This window comes from Erinaceus europaeus, chromosome 10 (genome assembly GCF_950295315.1).
Source record: "Erinaceus europaeus chromosome 10, mEriEur2.1, whole genome shotgun sequence".
NCBI lineage: Eukaryota > Metazoa > Chordata > Mammalia > Eulipotyphla > Erinaceidae > Erinaceus > Erinaceus europaeus.
The window spans coordinates 108,960,153-108,982,258 of NC_080171.1; the positions used below are offsets into that span (position 1 = coordinate 108,960,153).

Sequence of the window (22,106 nt, forward strand, 5' to 3'; positions counted from 1 at the left end):
CAGGGGATTAATGTTTTACAGTGCAGCTATTGATACCTGGATACAATTTCTCATCTTTCTATGCATAATTCAACAGGATCTCAAGGTTCCCTCCACCTCTTGCCTCTCTCATACTTTCCCAAAGGCCTTTGCTTTGGTGAAATACAACACACCCAATCCAAGTTTCATCTTGTGATTTCCCTCTCTGTCTTTATTTCTTCAGTTGCACCTATAAGTGAGATCATTTGGTATTTGTCCCTCTCTTTTTAATGTATTTCACTTAACATGATGTCTTTAAGTTTCATCCAAGATGACTTCATCATTTTTTAAATTTTTCTAAATATTTAATTATGTATTCCCTTTTGTTGCCTATTTTTTTATTGTTGTAATTGTCATCATTATTGGATAGGACAGAGAGAAATGGAGAGAGGAGGGGAAGACAGGGGGAGAGAAAGCGACTGTGAAGCGACTCCCCTGCAGGTGGGGAGCCGGGGACTCGAACCGAGATACTTTCTCCAGTCCTTGTGCTTTGCACCATGTGCGCTTAACCCACTGCACTACCTCCTGACTCTCGACTTCATTATTTTTAACTGCTTACTAGTAATCCATTATGTCCATACACCACCAACTCCTTAGCTCCTAATCTGTCCTTTGACATCTGGTTTGCTCCCAAGTTTTGGCTACTACAAATTGTGCTGCTATGAACATAGGTATACACACATGTCTTCTAATATGAGAACATTTTAGAAAAAAAAAAAAAAACAAGAGTATTAGTGCAAATGCAAGCTGGTCCACTGATAGCTTAATTTCCTGTCATGTACAATTCTGAGGAAAAATTACACTTTGGTTGTTTTGCTGTCCTTTCCCTGCTGCTCCACTATCACCTGCATCACAGTTGTCACATTTCCATTTCCAACCTCAAGGACCTTCTGCTGCTCCCTGAGGAATCTCCCCCGACCCCTGCCTCTCACTGAGGAACCCACTAATCCTGTCCCTAGAGAGGTAAACTGCTTTTCTAACTTATAATTCCTTCATAGCAAATATGACCTAAATTCACCCCATGGAAGTTAATGAGTTCCTACTAGTCTGACCACTTTGGTTAGCAATAATCAAACCCATTTTCATCTGCTTCAGAGATCTTTATACTCTTTTCTGAAACAATCATTTTTCCAAGCTAGCACAGTATTCATGACCCCCCTGAGGTCCAGATATTATCTATCTACAACTTTTTTTTTACTAATGATTTATAATGATTAATAAGATTATAAGATAACAGGGGTACAATTCTAAACAGTTCCCACCACCAGAGTTCCATGTCCCATCCCTTCCATTGGAAGATTTCCTGTTCTTTATCCCTCTGAGACTATGAGCCAAAATTCTTTGTGGGATGCAGAAGGTGGAAGGTCTGGCTTCTGTAATTGCTTCTCTACTGGACATGGGCATTGACAGGTCGATCCATACCTCCAGGCTGTTTCTATCTTTCCCTAGTTGGATAGGGGTCTGGAGAGGTGATGTTCTGGGACACACTGGTGAGACTGTCTGCCCAGGGAAGTCATAGTGACTCCTACAACCTTCACAAGCACTCTGGTCAGCCACCCCCAGCACCACTACTTCACTTCCTCCAGAACCAAGAAGTTCACCCTAGTCTCTTCCCTGGAGCTCTGAACTTCTGAAGTAGTGAAGAGCTTCCCCATTCACCTACAACTCAGCACCCTCCCACCTCCCCAAAACACTGAACTGCCTATACACTCCAGTGAGCTTGAGCTTCATGACCTTGCCCCTCCCCTTCTCTTGACTGATTGATTGATTCTCCTAAGCCTGAGTCCTGGCTATCACACTGGCCCCACTGAGGGTATCTGTGTTAACTCTGAGCTGAAGCTGAATGCCAGATAGCAGTAGCTAAATCTGAAGCTGGAGCATTCCAGGCAAGTACAAAGTCCCAGATGTGGGGACAAGCCTAAAGGGTCCAAGAAACACAAAGGAAGGCAGTCACATAGGGGTGACTGATAAAGTTGTGGCAGGAAAACAGAATGCAACGATACATTGTGTGTGTGTGTGTGTGTGTGTGTGTGTGTGTGTGTGTGTGAGAGAGAGAGAGAGAGAGAGAGAGAGAGAGAGAGAGAGAGAGAGATGGGAAAGCTCCCAGGCTGGCATGGGGCATATGTTCAAACTGTGTTTGCCAGCCTTCTGAATTGTTCAGTGGTATCCAGTCATTGCCAAGTGAGATCATGCAGGGACAAAAGACTACAAAAGACCAAAAGACTTGGTCTTCAGAGGCAGGAAGGCAGGAAAGGAGGACTCTAGGGCTGTTCTCCTGTGAAACTAGAAAAAATAATGAAACAACCAGGATTTCTTCAGAAACTCACTCAGCCACAGCCACCAAGTTGTGGATGCTACTATGATTCCATGCTGACTTCTCTGGGCAGACAACCTCACCAGTGTGTCCTGGAGTGCCACCTCTCCAGAGCCCTGCCTAGTATACTAGGGAAAGACAGGGACAGGCGAGGGGTATGGATTGACCTGCCAATGCCCATGTCCAGCAGAGAAGCAATTACAGAAAACAGACCTCCCACCTTTTGCACCCAGAAAAAAATTTTTTGACCCATACTCCCAGTGGGGGAAAAATGATAGAAGGAAGATGACCAGTGGGCTCTGAACTCCAACTCCATCAAGACCCTGAGAGAGAAGAGGGGGGAAGAAATCTGGCCTTCACCTCAACCCCTCATGAAAAACTGGTGGAAGGTTTCAACCAAGTGAATAGCTACTTTGAATCATATTTTTTTTAATCATTTTTTTTAAATCATTTTTTTAAAAATCATCATTATCACATAGGGTAGTTTACAAGGTAGACTACCATACAGGAAGTGCCTGGGGGGAGCGGCTGTTAGGAGGCAGCTACTCTGATAAGGTAGAAGAGGACACAGTAGCCGTTGAACTAGGAAGAAATGAATTCACAGGGATGTCCACTAAATACAGAGCTCACCGGACTTGCTGACGAACCATCTTAAGTTTCAGAATCCTGGCTCACACCAGGATCTGCATCTTCAGTCTAAGGCTCACACACACACACACACACACACACACACACACACACACACACACACACACACACACTCAGAAGTCATTCTGCCAGGTCCTACAGGTTTGGAGGCCTGGAGATTAAACATTCTCTGCCGCCCTCACCAATCTCCCAGAGTTAGTTCCTCTAAAAAGTTACTCCCTTGCAGGGCCAGACGATAGCTCACCTGATAGAACACTCATTACCATGCACAAGAACCCAGATTCAAGCCCCAGGTCCCCATCTGTACAGGGGAAACTTCATAAGCGATGAAACAATGCTGTCAGTTTTTCTCTCCACTCTATCTCTCCTTTCTCTTTCAATTTCTGTGTCTAATAAACATCAAAGGACAAATTATGGTGAGGTCATGTATGATACAGCAAATCCTAACAATGGGATTTTCAAAGCCAACCCTATTGCCAAATAATTTGATTATAGCAATAACTATCTATTGCCTCCTCTTTTTTTTTTCTGCTTTGTGTTTTACCTTCTATTTTCTTTTTTTAATTTCTTTATTGGAGGATTAATGTTTTACATTTGACATTAAATACAATCATTTGTACATGCATAATATTTCTCAATTTTCAACACAACAATACAACCCCCCACTAGGTCCTCTGTCATCCTTTTTGGACCTGTACTCTCTTCCCCTCCCCCCAACCCCAGAGTCTTTTACTTTGGTGCAGTACACCAATTCCAGTTCAGGTTCTACTTGTGTTTTCTCTTCTGATCTTGTTTTTCAACTTCTGCATGAGAGTGAGATCATCCCATATTCATCCTTCTGTTTCTGACTTATTTCACATAACATGATTTTTTCAAGTTCTATCCAAGATTGGCTGAAAAGGGTGAAGTCACCATTTTTAATAGCTGAGTAGTATTCCATTGTGTATATAGACCACAGCTTGCTCAGCCACTCATCTGTTGTTGGACACCTGGGTTGCTTCCAGGTTTTGGCTATTCCAAATTGTGCTGCTGTGAACATAGGTGTACACAGACCTTTTTGGATGGGTTTGTTGGGTTCCTTAGGATCTATCCCCAGGAAAGGAATTGCGGAATCATAAGGTAGGTCCATTTATAGTCTTCTGAGAGTTCTTCAGACTGTTCTCCACAGAGGTTGGACCAATTTACATCCCCACCAGCAGTGCAGGAGGGTTCCTTTGACCCCACAACCTCTCCAGTATTTATTGCTGCTACTTTTCCTGATGTATGACATTCTCACAGGAGTGAAGTGGTATCTCATTGTTGTCTTTATTTGCATTTCTCTGACAATCAAAGATTTTTTTCATGTGTTTCTCATCTATTGCCTTTTTAAACCCTGCGACAGCAGGACCCTCCTGCTTCCTCTATAGAGCCCAAATTTCGCCCAGTCCTGGAACCTCTAGGGCGGGGCTCACTTTCCAGAATGCTTCTCTCAATTCATACCAACTGATACTGAATCTGCTGATCCCAACACAATCAATGCAATGAGTACCACCTCAGCATGCTTCACTGCAGAGTGTGTCCAGAGACATCAGGCGTAGAATGTCAACTCTTCAGCATCATTACTCAGGTGAGACCTTTCCTTTCTCATAGGACTCCTTAATTCCCTTTCGGGTGGTCCACTTCCTATCAATTTTTGTCTCTGTCAAAAGGAAGAGGAGGAAAAGAGGAGTAGCAGAGGGAAATGGCAGCCAGGAGAGGTGGATTCCTTGTGCCTGCACTGAGCCTCAGCGGTTACCCTGGTGGCAAGAAGGGGGAACTGGGGTGATAACATAAGGCTATAAAAAATATTTTCATGACTGAGGCACCAAAGGTATCAGATTCAATCCCCAGCGCAATCATAAGCCAGAGCTGAGCAGTGCTCTGGTAAAAGATAAAATTAAATTGAAAAATAAATTAATAACAGTAGTAATAAAGAGTCAGTCTAGATTGGCTAATCCTGAGATGTGAGTTCCCCCAAGCTCTCTCCTGGGACTGCTCTCTGGTTTCCACTGCCCACTCTGACTCAGAGCTCAGCCTTAATTGGCCACCTTCCCCTCTTTCCTCTGGGGTCTCTCCACAGGACTGAGAAAGAAGTAAACTAAGTTCTCTGGTGGCAGCTGAAACTTCAAGATCAATCCAAAGTCCTTCTTTATATCCTCAAGTAATCAAGACTCTGCTCTCCTTAGTGATTCAGTAGTGCCTTTATATTCCTCTCTTCCACGTGGAGGGAGGTCCATAGGGTGATGGTTTCTGGAAGAGCGAAAGGACTTCACCAACTTAATACATCTCCCTCCCTCTCTGCAAGGCCACAGAAGTCAGTTAGAGTCCCATCTCTGCTTCAGGCTGTGTCTCTGCAGTGCATCCAGAGCAATGTCATTGGATGAGGCATGTCAACTGCAAGGCTACGCCATGTCCAGTGGTCAGAAGAGACTCCTGCGAATGTACGTAAATATTCCATGTCAACAGTCATCTCTGAAAATAAGAACATAAGTGATCTCCCCCTTCTTCTTTACTTTCCTTTTCAAATTCTTCCAAATGTATCGAGTTTCGGAGAAAATAGGATATTCACAAGATACCAATTAGCTGTAAAGGGAAAGTCTGGTAGAGGGCACTTAATCAAGGGACACAGATAACAATGCCACTGATTGTACAGCTGAGCACTGTCAGCCTTCTAGCAGGATGCCCAGAAGAGCCCAGTGTCTGTGGGATTCCGCCCAAATTAATGAGAGATCATTAGACACCCAAATGCAGGGACTTACTACAAAACAACTAGTCTATACTCTTCAAAAATTACCGGGTCATATAAGATAAAATAAAATGATTAGGGGGAAAAATAGTTCAGATTTAAGAAAGATGAAAGAAGAAACTAATCCAGGTGTGATCCAGAAACTGGCCTTAGTTGGAGCAATAGATAAAATAGAAATAAAGTATATAAATAAAATCATTGTGGTGTATTCATGTTCCTTTCCTGACTTGATCATTAGACTTCTGTTCTGTTTTTAGGGTATACAGACAGAAACGTTTAGAGCTTAATGGTCATCATGTCTGCCCCATACTCTCAAATGGTGTTATTGAGGAGATTAGATTAAAGTGCATATGGAACTCTGTATAACTTTCATAGTTTTTATATGCCCTGAATTATTTCAAAATAACAGTTAGAAAATAAGAAGTGGAGACCCATCAGGGAATACAGTGCATAAAGGTCCCAACTTGTAGGAGGTCTGAATCCCAAGCCCCAGCCTCACATATGTCAGAGTAATCTGGTTTCTTCTCCCTCTCATTAATAAATAAATAAATAAATGTTTTAATGGATTAAAAAATAAAATGTGCATTCATTCTATCATTGGAGTGGGGGCTTAGAAAGATAAATGTGTTTATATTCATAGCCTGTACTGAATCCAAAGAGCAGATTTTTGCTGTCAGCATAGTTCCATAGTTCCCAACAGCCAGGGAGAAAGAAGGAGGAGGAGCAAATGTTCTGCCCTGTCCGCTGCTCCACCCCCCAACTGTCAGAGCTCCAGACACACACAAGGCTTGGCCTCTGAGGGCCTTTCCTGAGAGATAAGTGCTGAGGAGGTCTGCAGGTCATCTTCCGGCAGCCACTGGCCCCCCAGCTTGCTAAGAGGAACCCAGCCCTTCCAGAGCTCTGGAGGACATAAGCCAGAGCACTGCAAGTTTCTTTCAAGTCCAAGCAGGGCTGGTGCACCACACACACACACACACACACACGCACACACACACACACACAGTGCTGCCAGTGGTGGGTCACTGCCGGGGCCTCTTCCCAAGAGGCCAGGAGGTCACTGCCAAAGTCTCCCTCTGATTTCCAGAGATGGCATTTCTGTTTGGATTAGTAAAGGAACAAACAGAACAAAATGTCCCTATCATTCTTGGTAAAAGGATAAACTGGGAGTAGGGGGTGGGGGGCTGTACAGCAGGCTAAGTGCACATAGAGTGAAGCACAAGGTCCAGTGCAAGGATCCCAGTTCAAGCCCCCAGCTCCCCACCTGCAGGATGGGTCCCCTCACAAGGAGTGAAGCAGGTCTGCAGGCGTATCCCGCCCCCTGTCTCTCTGTCTTCCCCTCATCTCTGGATTTCTCTCTGTCCTGTCTAACAACAGCAACAGTAACAGCAATAACATAGGCTCCCGAGCACCAGCGATAACCCTGAAGGCAAAAAACAAACCAGCAAACAAAATGACAGTGGCCTAAATACGCACTTCTCTCCTCAAGTTCAGTGCAGAATGAATCTGGGGGAAGGTGCCCTTTGCCAGGCTTTGAGCAATGCCAGAAGAGCCTGAGTAGACATTCAAGTTTACTCCACAGCCGTTGACCTGTGATGCTGCTTCAGGCAGGGCAGAGGATCGTCTGTGGGGACTTGAGTCTGCAGAGGAACAGCTGCAAAGGGTTTGCCAGTCAGGCTTACCACACTATCCCAAGATAACTAGTACTTGGGGTTTAGGCTCCTGAGTGACTCGCCCACTCCAGCCCTAAAGCTGTGACTGTGGGTGAGGGTGTCTCCTGGAGCTCTGGCCAGACCCCAGCTGGATAAGGAAGGGCAAACCGAGGTCATGATCACAATAATGCTAGATGTTGTTCCCTCCTGCCCTCCACTCACGCTTTTATTAAAGACCCCCAATATCCAGGCACCAGCTTCTCTTAAACGTCTGGAGGATGCACCAAGGAATCAAATTCATTTTCAAATTTCTAGTCACTCTAGGAAATGGAAATTGAAGGCTCTTCTGAGACAGAGGACTCTACTCCCAACCAGGGTGAGAGGTGGGCGGCTGCTACCAGCACGAAGACACACTGCCCTCCAGTGGCCGTTCTGTGCCCTACACCCGCAGTCAGTATTCCCGTCAGAGCACCTGGCCGTCATATACACACCTGGGAACACTAAATTGCAATCCCTGCTTAATGTAGGACAGGTGAAGACGGGTTTGACATCTTTGGGTTGAAGGAGAACCTCCCCGGTGGTATTTAAAACTTTCAGACTAGAATTCTGACTCTGAAACTTTAGTCAAGGCACTGGAATTCTGCAAAGGAAGGAAAAAAATTGAAAATCTGTGTTGTATAAATCACAGGATTCTTGTACAGATTACTGGAGGTTATGTGCATGACTTAGGCATTATACACACAGACACGCACACAAAAAAATAATAATTTTCCAGTTTCAAATAAATTTCGAGGAATACCACCTGGGACCGCAACAAGACAGAACTAGAATGACTACAGGAACCCACCAAATCACCGGTGAGTGCAAACACATGTGGCTTGTGGACAGAGAGGAGACTAGGGAGAGTTTAAGTGGCTGGTAACAGACCGGCAGTTGTGTTTTTAGCTCAGCTAAGAGTTGAAATAGCTGAGCTAAAAACATAACTAACTGAACAAGCTAAAACAGTATCAGAATGGGGTAACAAAATAGATGAACTCCAGAAAACAGTAGAGGGCAGAGAGAATAGAATCGATGAGGCTGAAGACAGAATTAGCAAGCTCAAGGACAAATTAGAGACAACTAAAAAAAGAAGTAAGAGATCTCAAAAAGAGATTAAGAGATACTGAAAACAACAACAGAGACCTATGGGATGACTTCAAAAGGAATAATATACGCATTATTGGCTTACCAGAGGAAGAAAGAGAGGGAGAGGAAGAAAGCACTCTTCAGGACATAATAGCTGAGAACATCTCTAGTCTAGACAACATCAAAGACATAAAGGTTCAAGAAGCCCAGAGGGTCCCAAACAGAATTAACCCAGACTTAAAGACACAAGGACACATCATATTTAGAGTAGCAAGGAATAAGGATAAAGAAAGGATCCTGAAGGCTGCAAGAGAAAAACAAAGAGTCTCTTCCAGAGGAAAACCCATAAGATTAACAGCAGATTTCTCCACACAAACACTACAGGCTAGAAGAGAATGGCAAGATATCTATAGAGTGCTCAATGAGAAAGGCTTTCAGCCAAGAATACTATATCCTGCTAGACTGTCATTCAGACTAGATGGAGGCATAAAAACCTTCTCAGACAAGCAGCAGCTAAAGGAATCAACTATCACCAAGCTTGCCCTGAAAGAAATTCAGAAAGGTCTCCTATAACAGTCAGACCACCACAAATATGCCATATATCAGAACACTCTAAATATCTACAAGAATGGCATTAAAATATCTTCAATCTTTGTTATCAATAAATGTCAATGGCCTGAATTCACCTATTAAAAGGCACAAAGTAGGGAGATGGATCAGAAAACACAACCTAACAATATGCTGCCTACAGGAAACCCACCTAACTCAACAAGACAAGCACAGACTCCAAGTGAAAGGATGGAAAACTATCATACAAGCCAATGGCCCACAAAAAAGGGCAGGAACAGCTATTCTCATATCTGACATGATAGACTTTAAAATAAATAAAATTTAAAAATATGGGGATAGACAATACTTAATGCACAATGGATCAGTCAATCAAGAGGACTTAACAATTATTAACATCTATGCACCCAATGAGAAGCCATCTAAATACATCAAACTTCTACTGAAAGAGCTATAGCAATATATTAACAGCAACACAGTCATAGTAGGGGACTTCAACAACCAACTCTCTCAAGTTGACAGATCATCCAGGCAGAAAATCAATAAAGATATGAGGGAGACAAATGAGGAGATAGATAAACTAGAAATGTTGGACATTTTCTGAGTCATTCACCCCAAGAAACTGGAATACACATTTTACTCAAGTCCACATGGGACATTCTCAAGATGTTAGGCCATAAGGACAGCATAAGCAAATTCAAGAGCATTGAAATCATCCCAAGCATCTTCTCAGACCACAGCGGAATTAAACTAACACTTAACAATCAACAAAAGATTAGTAATACTCCCAAAATGCGGAAGCTCAGCAGTACACTACTTAACAACTACTGGGTCAACAAAGAGGAAATCAAGAAAAAAATCAAAATGTTTCAAGAGTTCAATGAAAATGAAGACACAGATTATCAAAATATTTGGGACACAGCTAAGGCAGTACTGAGGGGAAAGTTCATAGCCATACAAGCACACATTAGGAAACGAGAAAAAGTACAAATAAACAGCCTGATTACACATTTTAAAGAGCTAGAAGAAGAAGAACAAAGGAACCTTAAAGCAGCCAGACATACAGAAATCACTAAAGCTAGGGCAGAAATAAATAACATTGAAAATAAGAAAACCATACAAAAGATCAATGAAAGTAAATGCTGGTTCTTCAAAAGAGTGAACAAAATCAACAAACCTTTAGCCAGACTCACAAAACAAAAAAGGGAGAAGAACCAAATAAATTGGATCATAAATGAAAGAGGAGATACCACAACAGACACCACAGAAATTCAACATATCATGGAAGGCTTCCGTGAACAACTAATGCCACCAAGATAGAGAACCTGGAAGAAATGGACAATTTCCTAGATACTTATAAACCTCCAAAATTAAGTAAGGAGGAACTAGATAATATGAACAGGTCCATCACAGCTAATGAAATTGAAAGTTATCAAAAACCTTCCCAAAATTAAAAGTCCTGAACCAGATGGTTTTACAAATGAATTCTACAAAACCTTCAAAGAACTAATACCTTTACTTTGAAAAGTCTTCCAGAAGATTGAAGACACTGGAATACTCTCTTCCAGCTTCTATGAAGCCAACATCACCCTGATACCAAAAGCAGACATGGACACAACCAAAACAGAAAACTACAGACCAATATCTCTGATGAACATAAATGCTAAAATATTGAACAAAATTCTAGCCAACCGGATACAGCAGTATATTAAAAAGATTGTTCATCATGACCAAGTGGGGTTTATCCTAGGCATGCAAGGTTGGTTTAATATACGTAACTCAATCAACATGACCCACCACATCAATAAAAGCAAGACCAAAAACCACATGGTCATATCAATAGATGCAGAGAAAGCCTTTGACAAAATACAACATCCCTTTATGATCAAAACACTACAAAAAATGGGAATAGATGGAAAATTCCTGAAGATAGTGGAGTCTATATATGGCAAACCTACAGCCAACACCATACTCAATATGGGAAACTGGAAGCATTTCCCCTCAGATCAGGTACTAGACAGGGCTGCCCACTATCACCATTACTATTCAACATAGTGTTGGAAGTTCTTGCCATAGCAATCAGGCAGGAGTAAGGAATTGAAGGCATACAGATTGGAAGAGAAGGAGTCAAACTCTCCCTATTTGCACATGACATGATAGTGTACATAGAAAAACCTAAGGAATCCAGCAAGAACCTTTTGGAAATCGTCAGACAATACAGTAAGGTGTCAGGCTACAAAATTAACATTCAAAAGTCAGTGGCATTCCTCTATGCAAACACTAAGTTAGAAGAAGATGAAACCCAGAAATCAATTCCTTTTACTGTAGCAACAAAAACAATAAAATATCTAGGAGTAAACCTAAGCAAAGAAGTGAAAGACTTGTATACTGAAAATTATGAGTCACTCCTCAAGGAAACTGAAAAAGACACAAAGAAGTGGAAAGATATTCCATGTTCATGGGTTGGAAGAATTAACATCATCAAAATGAATATACTACCCAGAGCTATCTACAAATTTAATGCTATGCTCATCATGATCCTAACCACATTTTTAAGGAGAATAGAACAAATGCTACAAATGTTTATCTGGAACCAGAAAAGACCTAGAATTGCCAAAACAATCTTGAGAAGAAAGAACAGAACTAGAGGCACCACACTCCCAGATCTCAGATTGTATTATAGGGCTGTTGACATCAAAACTGCTTGGTACTGGAACATGAATAGACACACTGACCAGAGGGATAGAATTGAGAGCCCAGAAGTGAGCCCCCACATCTATGGCATCTAATCTTTGACAAAGGTGCCCAGACTATTAAATGGGGAAAGCAGAGTCTCTTCAACAAATGGTGTTAGAAAAAATGGGTTGAAACATGCAGAAGAATGAAACTGAACCACTTTATTTCACCAAACACAAAAGTAAATTCCAAGTAGATCAAGGACTTGGATGTTAGACAAGAAACTATCAGATATTTAGAGGGAAATATTGGCAGAACTCTTTTCCACATAAATTTTAAAGATATCTTCAATGAAATGAATCCAATTACAAAGAAGACTAAGGCAAGCTTAACCTATGGGACTACATCAAATTAAAAAGTTTCTGTGCAGCAAAAGAAACCACTACCCAAACCAAGCAACCCCTCACAGAATGGGAGATTTTTACATGCCATACATCAGACAAGAGGCTAAAAACCAGAATATATAAAGAGCTCGCCAAACTCAACAACAAGAAAACAAATAACCCCATCCAAAAATGAGTAGAGGACATGGACAGAATATTCACCACAGAAGAGATCCAAAAGGTTGAGAAACACATGAAAAAATGCTCCAAGTTTTTGATTGTCAAAGAAATGCAAATAAAGACAACAAATAGATACCACTTCACTCCTGTGAGAATGTCAGGCATCAAATAAATTTCATTATATACCTTGTAGTGCTTGTATCACTCAGGTCTTCTCCAAAATGCTCACACAAACTTTATCAAGATGTTCAGAGTAGGCCTTTCCCAATACGTGCCAGCTGGGTACATGGAACTAAAACCAATCAAGGTTGTATGGGTCTCAGGGGAAAATAGTGATCATTAAACAAGCAGGGTACCCCAAATAGGGTATCTCAAAAAATAGCCTGCTAGCAAAAAATAAATAAAAAAATAAAAGGCTGGACAAACGTCTAGAGGTTTTTTGTCACATAAAGTCATCCCATCTTCATCATGTGAAAACCTCTCCTTGAAGGCTTAAGCCCCATTTCATTCCCACGTAAAGTATATAAACCACCAATTGATGTTAGAATTTGTAGCTATGCAAATAATATACATGCATGTTATTAAATTTGGCCTCTCCTGGACCGACCAGTCAACGTCCATGTTCAGCGGGGAAGCAAATACAGAAGCCAGACCTTCTACCTTCTGCAACCCACAATGACCCTGGGTCCATGCTCCCAGAGGAATAGAGAATGGGAAAGCTATTAGGGGAGGGGGTGGGATATGGAGATTGGGTGGTGGGAATTGTGTGGAGTTGTACCCCTCCTACCCTATGGTTTTGTTAATTAATCCTTTCTTAGATTAAAAAAAAAAATTGGCCTCTCCTCTTCTTGATCTGTCTACTGTTAACCTGTTTGTTCTTTCAGAACAAAGAAGAACCCAGAGAATGTTCCCTTGTACCCCATCCATCTTCAACACAGTCCAGCATAGCAGGTTCACCACCCACTCCCTTGAGATCAGAGGTCTGGCTAGAACCCCAACAGCAACTAGCAGATCCCCAAGAGTAGAGCCAGCCTGCAATTGTATGTCTAGCCTTGGTCAAGAACCTACATTCACATCTAGGGTGGCCCTGCCTATGTGATCACCACCCCTTCTGCCATGTGGCCTTCATCCACCTGATGGTTTTGTTGTGCCCAGGGTCTCTGGCTTAAAGAGATTATGCCCCAGTTCAAAATATCCTATTTATTCACACTCAAACATTCACAAAACACTGCCTTGGCTCCATCCTCTACATTTCCCATCCCCACACTCCTGAAAGAAGAGTCTAATTAGAATTATGCATCTTTTAGGCTAGGTCACTGGGGTCTCTGATCAGCCTGCAGATGGACCACACATAGAGCCAGGAAAGTGGCACAACTTTGCATAAAATATGTTAGTGCCTTTCTACCAGGCCATGAGTCAGACAGAAGGGTGATTTGAGTGAGGCCCAGGTGGAATCAGGAGGAAGGCGGTGCCCTTTCTTGGATAGTGGCATTGTATGTTTTAGTCTTTGGTTTTCCTTGAGTTTCAGGAGTGACAAAAATACACAGAAGCAGAAGCCAAACTTCATGACTTTAAAAATGGGATTTAGTTGTACTACTCCAAAAATTCTGTGAGCTTCTGGGAACAGATACCTTTTGAGAGAAGGGCAGAAGACCAACCTCACGTGGTTTGTTTATTTGTTTGGTTGATTGGTTGGTTGATTTTTGTCTGTTTTCTTTAGTGGAACTAGAGTTTCACATATGTACAATTTCACCACTTTGGTCCACTTAAAAAAAAATCTGTTTACTTCACATGAGACAGAGTTGCATATGAAAGAGAGAGAAGCCAGGGCACTCTTATACTGGAGGTACCAGGGGGAAAAACTTCATATTTTTAAAATTATTTTGCTTATTCCATATGAGAGAGATCCAGTAAGACCATAAAACCTTTGAGGAAAGGTCTCCAACTTGAGCTTTCATAAGGGCAAGATGCTCTCTGTGATGCTATAGGTTTCCAGTGGGACCCCTCTCCTCCCACCCCCCACCCCCCAAGAAAGGCCTGACAGTGGAAAAAATATATATATTCCTCTTCTATCTTCCTCCATCCAGCATATGCTTATCCATCAAGTGCTAAGGGGAGAACTAATGTTCTGTGCAGGTGATAGAAGCGGGTGGGCTCTGTACCCATTCATAAGGGGAAAGAGCTCAGTGTACTGGCCTCTAACCAGACAGAAAAACAAGTGACAAGACAAAGAATTAGTCTGATGCCTATAGTGAGCTAAGCCCTTTCTTGTCTGCATTATCTTACAGCAACTCGTGAGCCATGTTCTCTGTCCTTATTTTGCAAATACAGAATTTAGAAAGACTCTCAATTTCTCTCTTTCCTATCCACTTTTAAAAAAAGAAAGAAAGAAAAAGAAAAAAATGGCCACCAGGAACAGTGGATTTATAGTGCAGGCACCCAGCCCCAATGATAACAAAACAGAAAACAGAGCAGACTGTGGCTGTCAAAGGCAGGCAGGGGTGGAAATAGATGAAATAAGTGTAGAGGTGAAAGATAAAACACTTTCAGCTACGAAACTATATGATTACACCTGGTGGGTATAAAGCATGATGACTATAGTTAACACTACTGTGTTGTATATTTGGAAGTTGCTAAGAAAATAGAACTTAAAAGTGCTCATTTTAAGGGCAAAAAAATACTTTAACTACAGAATGATAGGTGGTAATTAGACTTTATATGATTTCACAATATATAGAAATAGCACACCAATACACTGTACATCTGAACTAATATATCTTGATTACATCTCAGTTTAAAAAGTAACTTTTAAAAAAGTTGTTTAGAAAACTTTCCCAAATAGGATTCTCTTACAGGCTAGACAGAAATCTCTGACAGCTTCTTTCCCATTAGGGGGCAGTCACGAGTCAAGTCTGCTAAACCGGAAGCACAATGACTGAACTACAGTGAAAACAATTATCTTTTTTTTGGCATCAGAAGCAGACAAGCATGATTAAAATAATGCTGACCCTGGAATGACCGTCTTCAGCTTTCTCTGGCAAGTGTTGGCTATCGAAGTCTTTTTGAAGTGGGGCATTCTGGTTCCCAGCCTACAAAACCAAGAAATGGATCACACCCCAGGGAACTGACCCAGCAACAGCTCCCAATTTTTTTTTTCAGAGCAGCAGTCCATAATCACTTCATTTTCCTGTTCCAAGTATTGTCAGAGGGATTCTCCAGCCTTTGGCATCTTGGGAGGTAGCACAGATGGGAGACTGGAAGAAGGCGAAGTGAATGCCTCTATCAAAATGACCAGCTGTCCGTGCTGTTCCTTGGGGTCCCAAACCCTAAATAAGAGGACCGGGGGGAAGGGGGAGAGAGAGATGAGAAACAACAGCCCAGTTTTTCTCAGCAGAAACAAAAGTTCAGTGAAATTTGGCAAGTTTCCCTCTTTCCAAATGATTCCCAGACGATGGTAAATTTGCAAAATGATCCATGTTGAAATAGACACATTGACCTGGCTACAGAAGCCCAGTTCCTCTCCTCTTTCCGTATGTGTAAAAGTGAAGAATACAGTGTTGGAAGGAATTGGTTCACCCCTCACCATTAAGTCCAATAAAAGGACCTTATCCAAGGCAGGTGGGGCTCATATGTGCTGCTTAATCTACGTTTACCTCCCAGCTCTACTATTTACTATTCAGTATTTTGATTTATCAACATTTCTGTATCTCGTCATTAAAATTAACAATCCCTACCTCCAAAATTGTTATGAGGGTTTACATAGTCCCTGACACTTTATTAATGTACAGCAGACACTGGCAATAATCTAGTGCCAGTGGTGATGGGGAGAAACTCTTAGAATACAGAGCTTTTATACTCTCATTTCATAAGCCAATTTAATGTCCTAAATGTTCTTTACTATGAAGAAGTTCTTATAAAGACTCTCAGGAAGCTAGTCTGATGATTTGTCATTCAAATCCATGAGGTAGGGAGAGGCCGGGTCCAGAGGTGGAGGGAAAAACACCTTAAATCACGTTAGTGAAAATTATCTCTAAGGTCTTCCCAAGGAAAATTAAAGTGCGTTCTTTTCTGACCTAAACTTCTAGTGAGGGGGAATCATAGGTAAGAAGCCCAGGCTCCCAATTCAGGAGCTATCAACTATAACTAGCATAATTTTGAGTAGATCACATAATGTTTTCTCAAATTATATTTCTTTCTTATTTATTTGTTTCTTTTATGCCTTCAGGGTTTTCTCTGGGAAATGGTACCTGCACAATGACTCCATCACTCTTCTTTCTTTCTTTCTTTCTTTCTTTTCTTATAGGGGAAACTGTGCACAATGACTCTATCACTCTTTTCTCTCTGTCTTTCTTTCTCTTCTTATAAGAAAAAAGAGTAACATCTGTGAGGTGTACCACCACTGGCTTCCCTTAGTTTTGTAATAAAAAAAGATCCATAATATAGCTCAAAAAGTAACCAAAGAACGAGACCTGAGGCCACATGGAGGGCAGGCAGTTACTTTGTTTTAAGTTAAGGGGTTACAGGTGATTCCTACCAGACCTGCCCACACTGGTGCAGCGTCCAGCTTTTATCAGTTTCAAACTGGGCGCGGCACAAGCTGATTGTCTAGAAACAAAGTCCATCAAGGTGCTGACAATAAAGATGGGAGCAGGTTTGCTACCACCAGAGTCTGCCACTCAGAACCCACCACTGGGATGCTGGAATATCAGAGTGAACGTCCACCAGGAGCCTATAGATTTTTTCATTTCATTTCATGTTTCTTACCACTCCCCTCCATGAGCACTCTCTGCTCTCCCCACACCCTACACCTGCATGTACCCAATTTGGTGTCTCACGATTGCTGTTTCTACTCTCACAAATTTTCCATACTAGTTTTGTAAGCCAATCCATAAAAAATAAAACATTGCCTCCAAAAAATTTAAAACGCCACCTCCCTGTCATCAAGCACACTGTAAGGTTTTCCACGCCAAGCAATTCTCATACAACAACTGGTATTCTAAAATCTTTGTCATTTTCTTTTTTTTTTTCTTTTTTATATTACAGAATTACATGTCAACGGGTTTGAATCCACACCATTCCCACCACCAGAGTTCTGAATCTTCACTCTCCCCACTGCAATTCACCACAGTTCCCACTAAGGTTGTAGACATGGGCCAACTATCTTCTCTACAACTATCTGTCCACATTTATACATAGTTGTCCCTTATTTTTCTGATTCAATCCTCTCTTTCCCTCTAAGCCACTCATAACATCATAATCTCTGCCATTTTCTTTTCCTTCTTTCTTTTTTTCCTAAAGTCTAACTCAAGTATGATACTCTCTGCTTGAAACCAGTGTCAGATCTCATCACTTAAAAGCTCAGCACTAAATAACTGCTCCTTCTTTCCATGACTGTTAAGAGCCTGAGTCGTTAACCTGGCCTCTGACCCACCATGTACAAATTGGAGGTTCCCATGACTCTCTCCTCAGATTGGAACATTTTTCTTAATTACTTTATTGGGGAATTAATGTTTTACATTCGACAGTAAGTACAATAGTTTGTACATGCATAACATTTCCCAGTTTTCCATATAACAATACAACCCCCACTGGATCCTCTGCCATCCTTTTTGGACCTGTATTCTCCATCCCACCCATCCCAGAGTCTTTCACTTTGGTGCAATACACCAAGATTTAAACATTTGCTAGAATGGCTCCGGAGGAAAAGCATTTATTTTTTATTGATAAGTTACTTTCTCTCTCTCCTTGTCCCGCTCCCTCTTTCCCTCTCCTGGTAGTTGCAGCCTTCCCAGCCCTTTCAGACTGTGTGGTGGTTTATGATAAAAGTCTACAACTCAGGACTGGAACTGATATGGCAGTCAAGGAATGAGAGTGGGATGTAGGGTGTGACTGTCCTCTAGGTGTGCCATCCTCCCAGCAGCTCTACAGGGCGCCAAACCAACCAGGAGGCTTTCTGAGCTCACTGTTTCATAGTTTATGGCAATTTTATTACACAGTCATGATTGATTAAATCGTTGGCCATTGGTGACTGAACTCAATCTTTACCCACAGTCTCCTCCTCTTCCTCCTCTTAGTCCTCCTCCTCCTCCTCCTCCCCTAAGAGCACAGCGTTAAGTTTCAACCCTGCAATCATTGTTGGTTTCCATGGCAACCAACTCCTGTATTTTTGTTAATAAGTCACCTTATTAACATAAGCTCCTGTGGATGAAAGGCGCTCATTGTGAATAACAAATGATACATTCTACTGCTCTTGTCACTTAGGAAATGCCAAGGAAAGGGGGTGAGATCTAATATATATTTCTTATTACAAAAAATATATCACAGATACTGCTGAGGTATTATACCTTAACAGTGTGCCCCCTCCTCTTTATTTTTCTCCCGGTAGTTACACCCTGCCCAGCCCCTTCAAACTGTGGGGTGGTAAAAGCGCCTCTCTATGACAGCTCTGATGATTTCCCCACAACCTCCCACACATTTGTAAATAAGTCCTCAAAGTGGCTCAGTGACATCTCTATTTTCTGTCTGGGCCGTGACTGATAAAAAAGCTTTTGATTCTTCTTTATAAAATATATAGATTGCACCCATCCAGACAATTATCCAGATCAGTCAAGATAATTAACTATGTCAGTCTTAGGTTCAACCACAAGAAGAAAATTCCCACAGGGGATTCAGTAGAAGGAACCAGTGACAGCAGAGTGAAAGAATCAAAGAACAACAAGAGGAAGCCCAGTAACTAAGATACTAGTTACTGCAGTCACAGGGCTGTTGGACTCACAGGGAGGAGGAGGTGTTTGGGGCACTGGATGCTCTCAGAGGGGAGGCCCTGCAGGTTCAGTGCTCAGCTCTCTACAGGGAGCAGAGTGGAGCTGGTGCACAGACCCTTTCTTGCAGGCTGCTGAGTCTGGCTAACATTGTCCTTTCTACAGACAGATGCTAACAAGAGCTGCAAACCCACCTAATGGCAGATCTAACACGAAGTTCTCTGGCCTGAGTGACTTATGGAGTCTATGGATTCCCAGCCAAGATCAGAGTATGAATGTTGAGTTCCGGGAAAGACATCAAGTAAATAAAATAACTAGTTTATATGAGTACCATTAAAAACATTCTGTGTCATGATTGTCCTTCTTACTCATAACGAAGAAAATGTAAGAACAGAATGAGAAGCTTTCCCCATTCTTCCCAAGAGCGTATTTTTAAATAAGATCTATGTTATTTAAGTACACACTTGCCAAACGTAACAAAGTTTTTAATATTCTTCTTTGATTTATTTCTTCAGGCTTTTAGAATATTCATTTCAGATGCTTCGCTGTACAGTCCTATAGTGCTCAAGTCCTCATATAATCAAAGCTTACAATCGATCATCACATGATCCTTTGTCATAGACATCAGTTAAACAAAGGGAAAAATCCTGTATAGTGTTGTTAGTAGTTAGACTATTTGTAAATAATATTGAATTAGTGAAAGCTGAAGAATTCTCAAAGATTCCTTTTACCCAAAAGCAGCAGCACACAAACTCTGCTCACATGTGAATGAATTCCAATAATGGCCTTAGAAAAGATGGATGTCACCGAGCAATGAGGGGCCTGAAGAATGGTGAGGTCTTGGGAAAGAACCCTTGCCCTTGCCAATCCAAACAGGGGCACCAGCTGGACTGTGCCTCCTCCAATACCTTCAAGAGTTGAAGGTTAGTCGTTCTCCTCAATGTGTTGAAAAGCCCTCCATCTAATGCCCCAAGAAAAGGAGACATGCAAAACCCTCATTTGCGTAGTTATGATCAACTCCTGGATTAGAGCAACAGTCTCAAAGTTTTTAAGAATGGTTTGTAATGTTTTTCTTTAAGTTAAGTAGCATTGCATTATAATGTCATAGAACTTTCAAGTATGTGTTATTGTCAATCAACAATATTTATTTGATAGAGACAGCCAGAAATTAAGAGGCAGGGGGAAATAGAGAGCTTTACTATTTGTAAAGCTTTCCTCCTGCAGGTGGGGACTGGGGGCTTGAACTCAGGTCCTTGAGCATCATAACATGTGCCCTCACCCAGATGCACCACCATCCACTCCCTGTTCCTAACCTTATTTTCTTTCTCTCTTTCTTTTTTTCTTTCTTTCTTAAATTTTAGCAAACATCTTTATATACTACATTAAGCTTACTACTAAGAGTTGTATGATTTTATTCTAATAAGCAGAATCTTACACAGAACCCCAAATACAAGCAGAATAAACAGAGCTGGCACTATGTGAGTTGAAATGGGGGGGGGGGAGTGTTACAGAACTGGTTTGATGTAGCTATTGCCTCATGTTCTCTCCTAGGTAGTTCCCTGAGTCTCTAAAAACCAGTCAAGCACTAAAACAGCTTTTGATTAATTTAATTACCTCAATCATTCTTTCATCTAAGTACAGAAGTAGCTTCGCAAGTCTATTACACTCAGTACTCAAAGAATCAAAGGCTTTCTTTTCACCATATACTCATAATCCACTGTAGAAACTCTTCCAATTTTACCCACACACCCCTTGCTTTCTCACACCCAAAAACCAGAAAACATCATTGCACAGCACATGGTTTTCCAAAGATCTCCAAACTCCAGTGAAATGTTCCGAAGGCTGTATTCTAGTTGCCATGGCTTTAGCTACAGGAAGTGGGTGGTGCTGGGTCAGCTCACTGGTCTTTTGTTGCCATCTGAACTGGTGAAAAAGGCAGTGGTGTGTGGGGCCTCAGCCCCCTGGATTAACTCATGTTGGTGTTCTTCTTCAGGTAGTTGACATAGTATGACAGGAACATCTTCTGGAATAGACTGCTACAAAGAACCCAGGATGGCATCAGGTTCAGAAAGTTTGCCTTAAGTAGAAGAAGATTAAAAAAAAAAAAAAAAGTGAACATCTGGGAGAGAAGAGCAAGGAAGTGGAATCTAAAATATATCGGTTTATAACCATCACCTTTAAGATACTTTTTTCTAAGCCAGAAGATACTACATTAGATAAAAGTGGGTGTCTTGTCAAATGTGTGACCCAGGTGTGAGTCCAGACACTACAGAGGAACACCAGGTCATCAGAGAAAACTCTGGTGTGCTGTCTCTCCCTCTCTTGTGTGTCTCTTTCTCTGTTTCTCTATCCAAATGAAAGAAGGGGGAAAAAACAGAGTTGTTTATTTCCAGTATTATTGTGTAATGTTAATTGTCCATCAAGTCTATCTTTATTTCTAGTTTGTGTTTGTTTCAAAAAAAAAAAAAAGCAGCCCAGATATGGCAAAGATTCCTTGTGCCAGATGCCATCAGACCTCAGTTCCATTGTTGACGGCTTCTGTGGTGTGCTGAGCAAGTTTATAGCCTCTTGCAAGACCCAGTATTTACACATGCCAGTAGCTTGAAGTCAGCTGTGGGACGTATCTGTAACATAAAAGTCAGCAAACTCTACAAGGACAGATTTTTTTTTTCCTAGAGAGCAGGTAAGCTAAACATCTGACTGGCACAGGGGCGCAAGGAAGACAACAATCCCCGCAGGAGAATTTCCTGTCTTGGTCTTCCTGTCCCAAGGCTCTTGGAAGAATGTACTTCTGAGAGAAATGTGAGACAGTCAGGGTAAGTCATCTATGGGCTGGGCACCTAAGCCTTCAGTTTCTCTTCTGCCTTGCTCCAGGTGCCTTTTTTACTGTTTGCCTGGATTTCCATCACTAGCCTACTTCCTGGCATCCTTGGCCTGGCCATGAGGGAGTGAGAGAAAGAGAGAGAGAGAGAGACCTAGATAAATCCTGCTGGAGGTCCCTTGCACACCTGTTCTCCTTGA

At 41.7% G+C, this 22,106-nt stretch overlaps 1 protein-coding gene across 1 annotated transcript in view; it reads right to left on the minus strand.

Moving 5' to 3' along the window:
- Positions 1 to 20,676: 20,676 nt before the first annotated feature.
- Positions 20,677 to 22,106, minus strand: part of HSD17B3 (hydroxysteroid 17-beta dehydrogenase 3) — a 46,823-nt gene continuing 45,393 nt past the window's right edge. Inside the window, exon 11 of the mRNA XM_007539899.2 lies at positions 20,677 to 21,162. Within this exon, the coding sequence (XP_007539961.1) occupies positions 21,052 to 21,162 (111 nt within the window). The 3' untranslated portion in view covers positions 20,677 to 21,051. The remainder of the gene's footprint in view (positions 21,163 to 22,106) is intronic.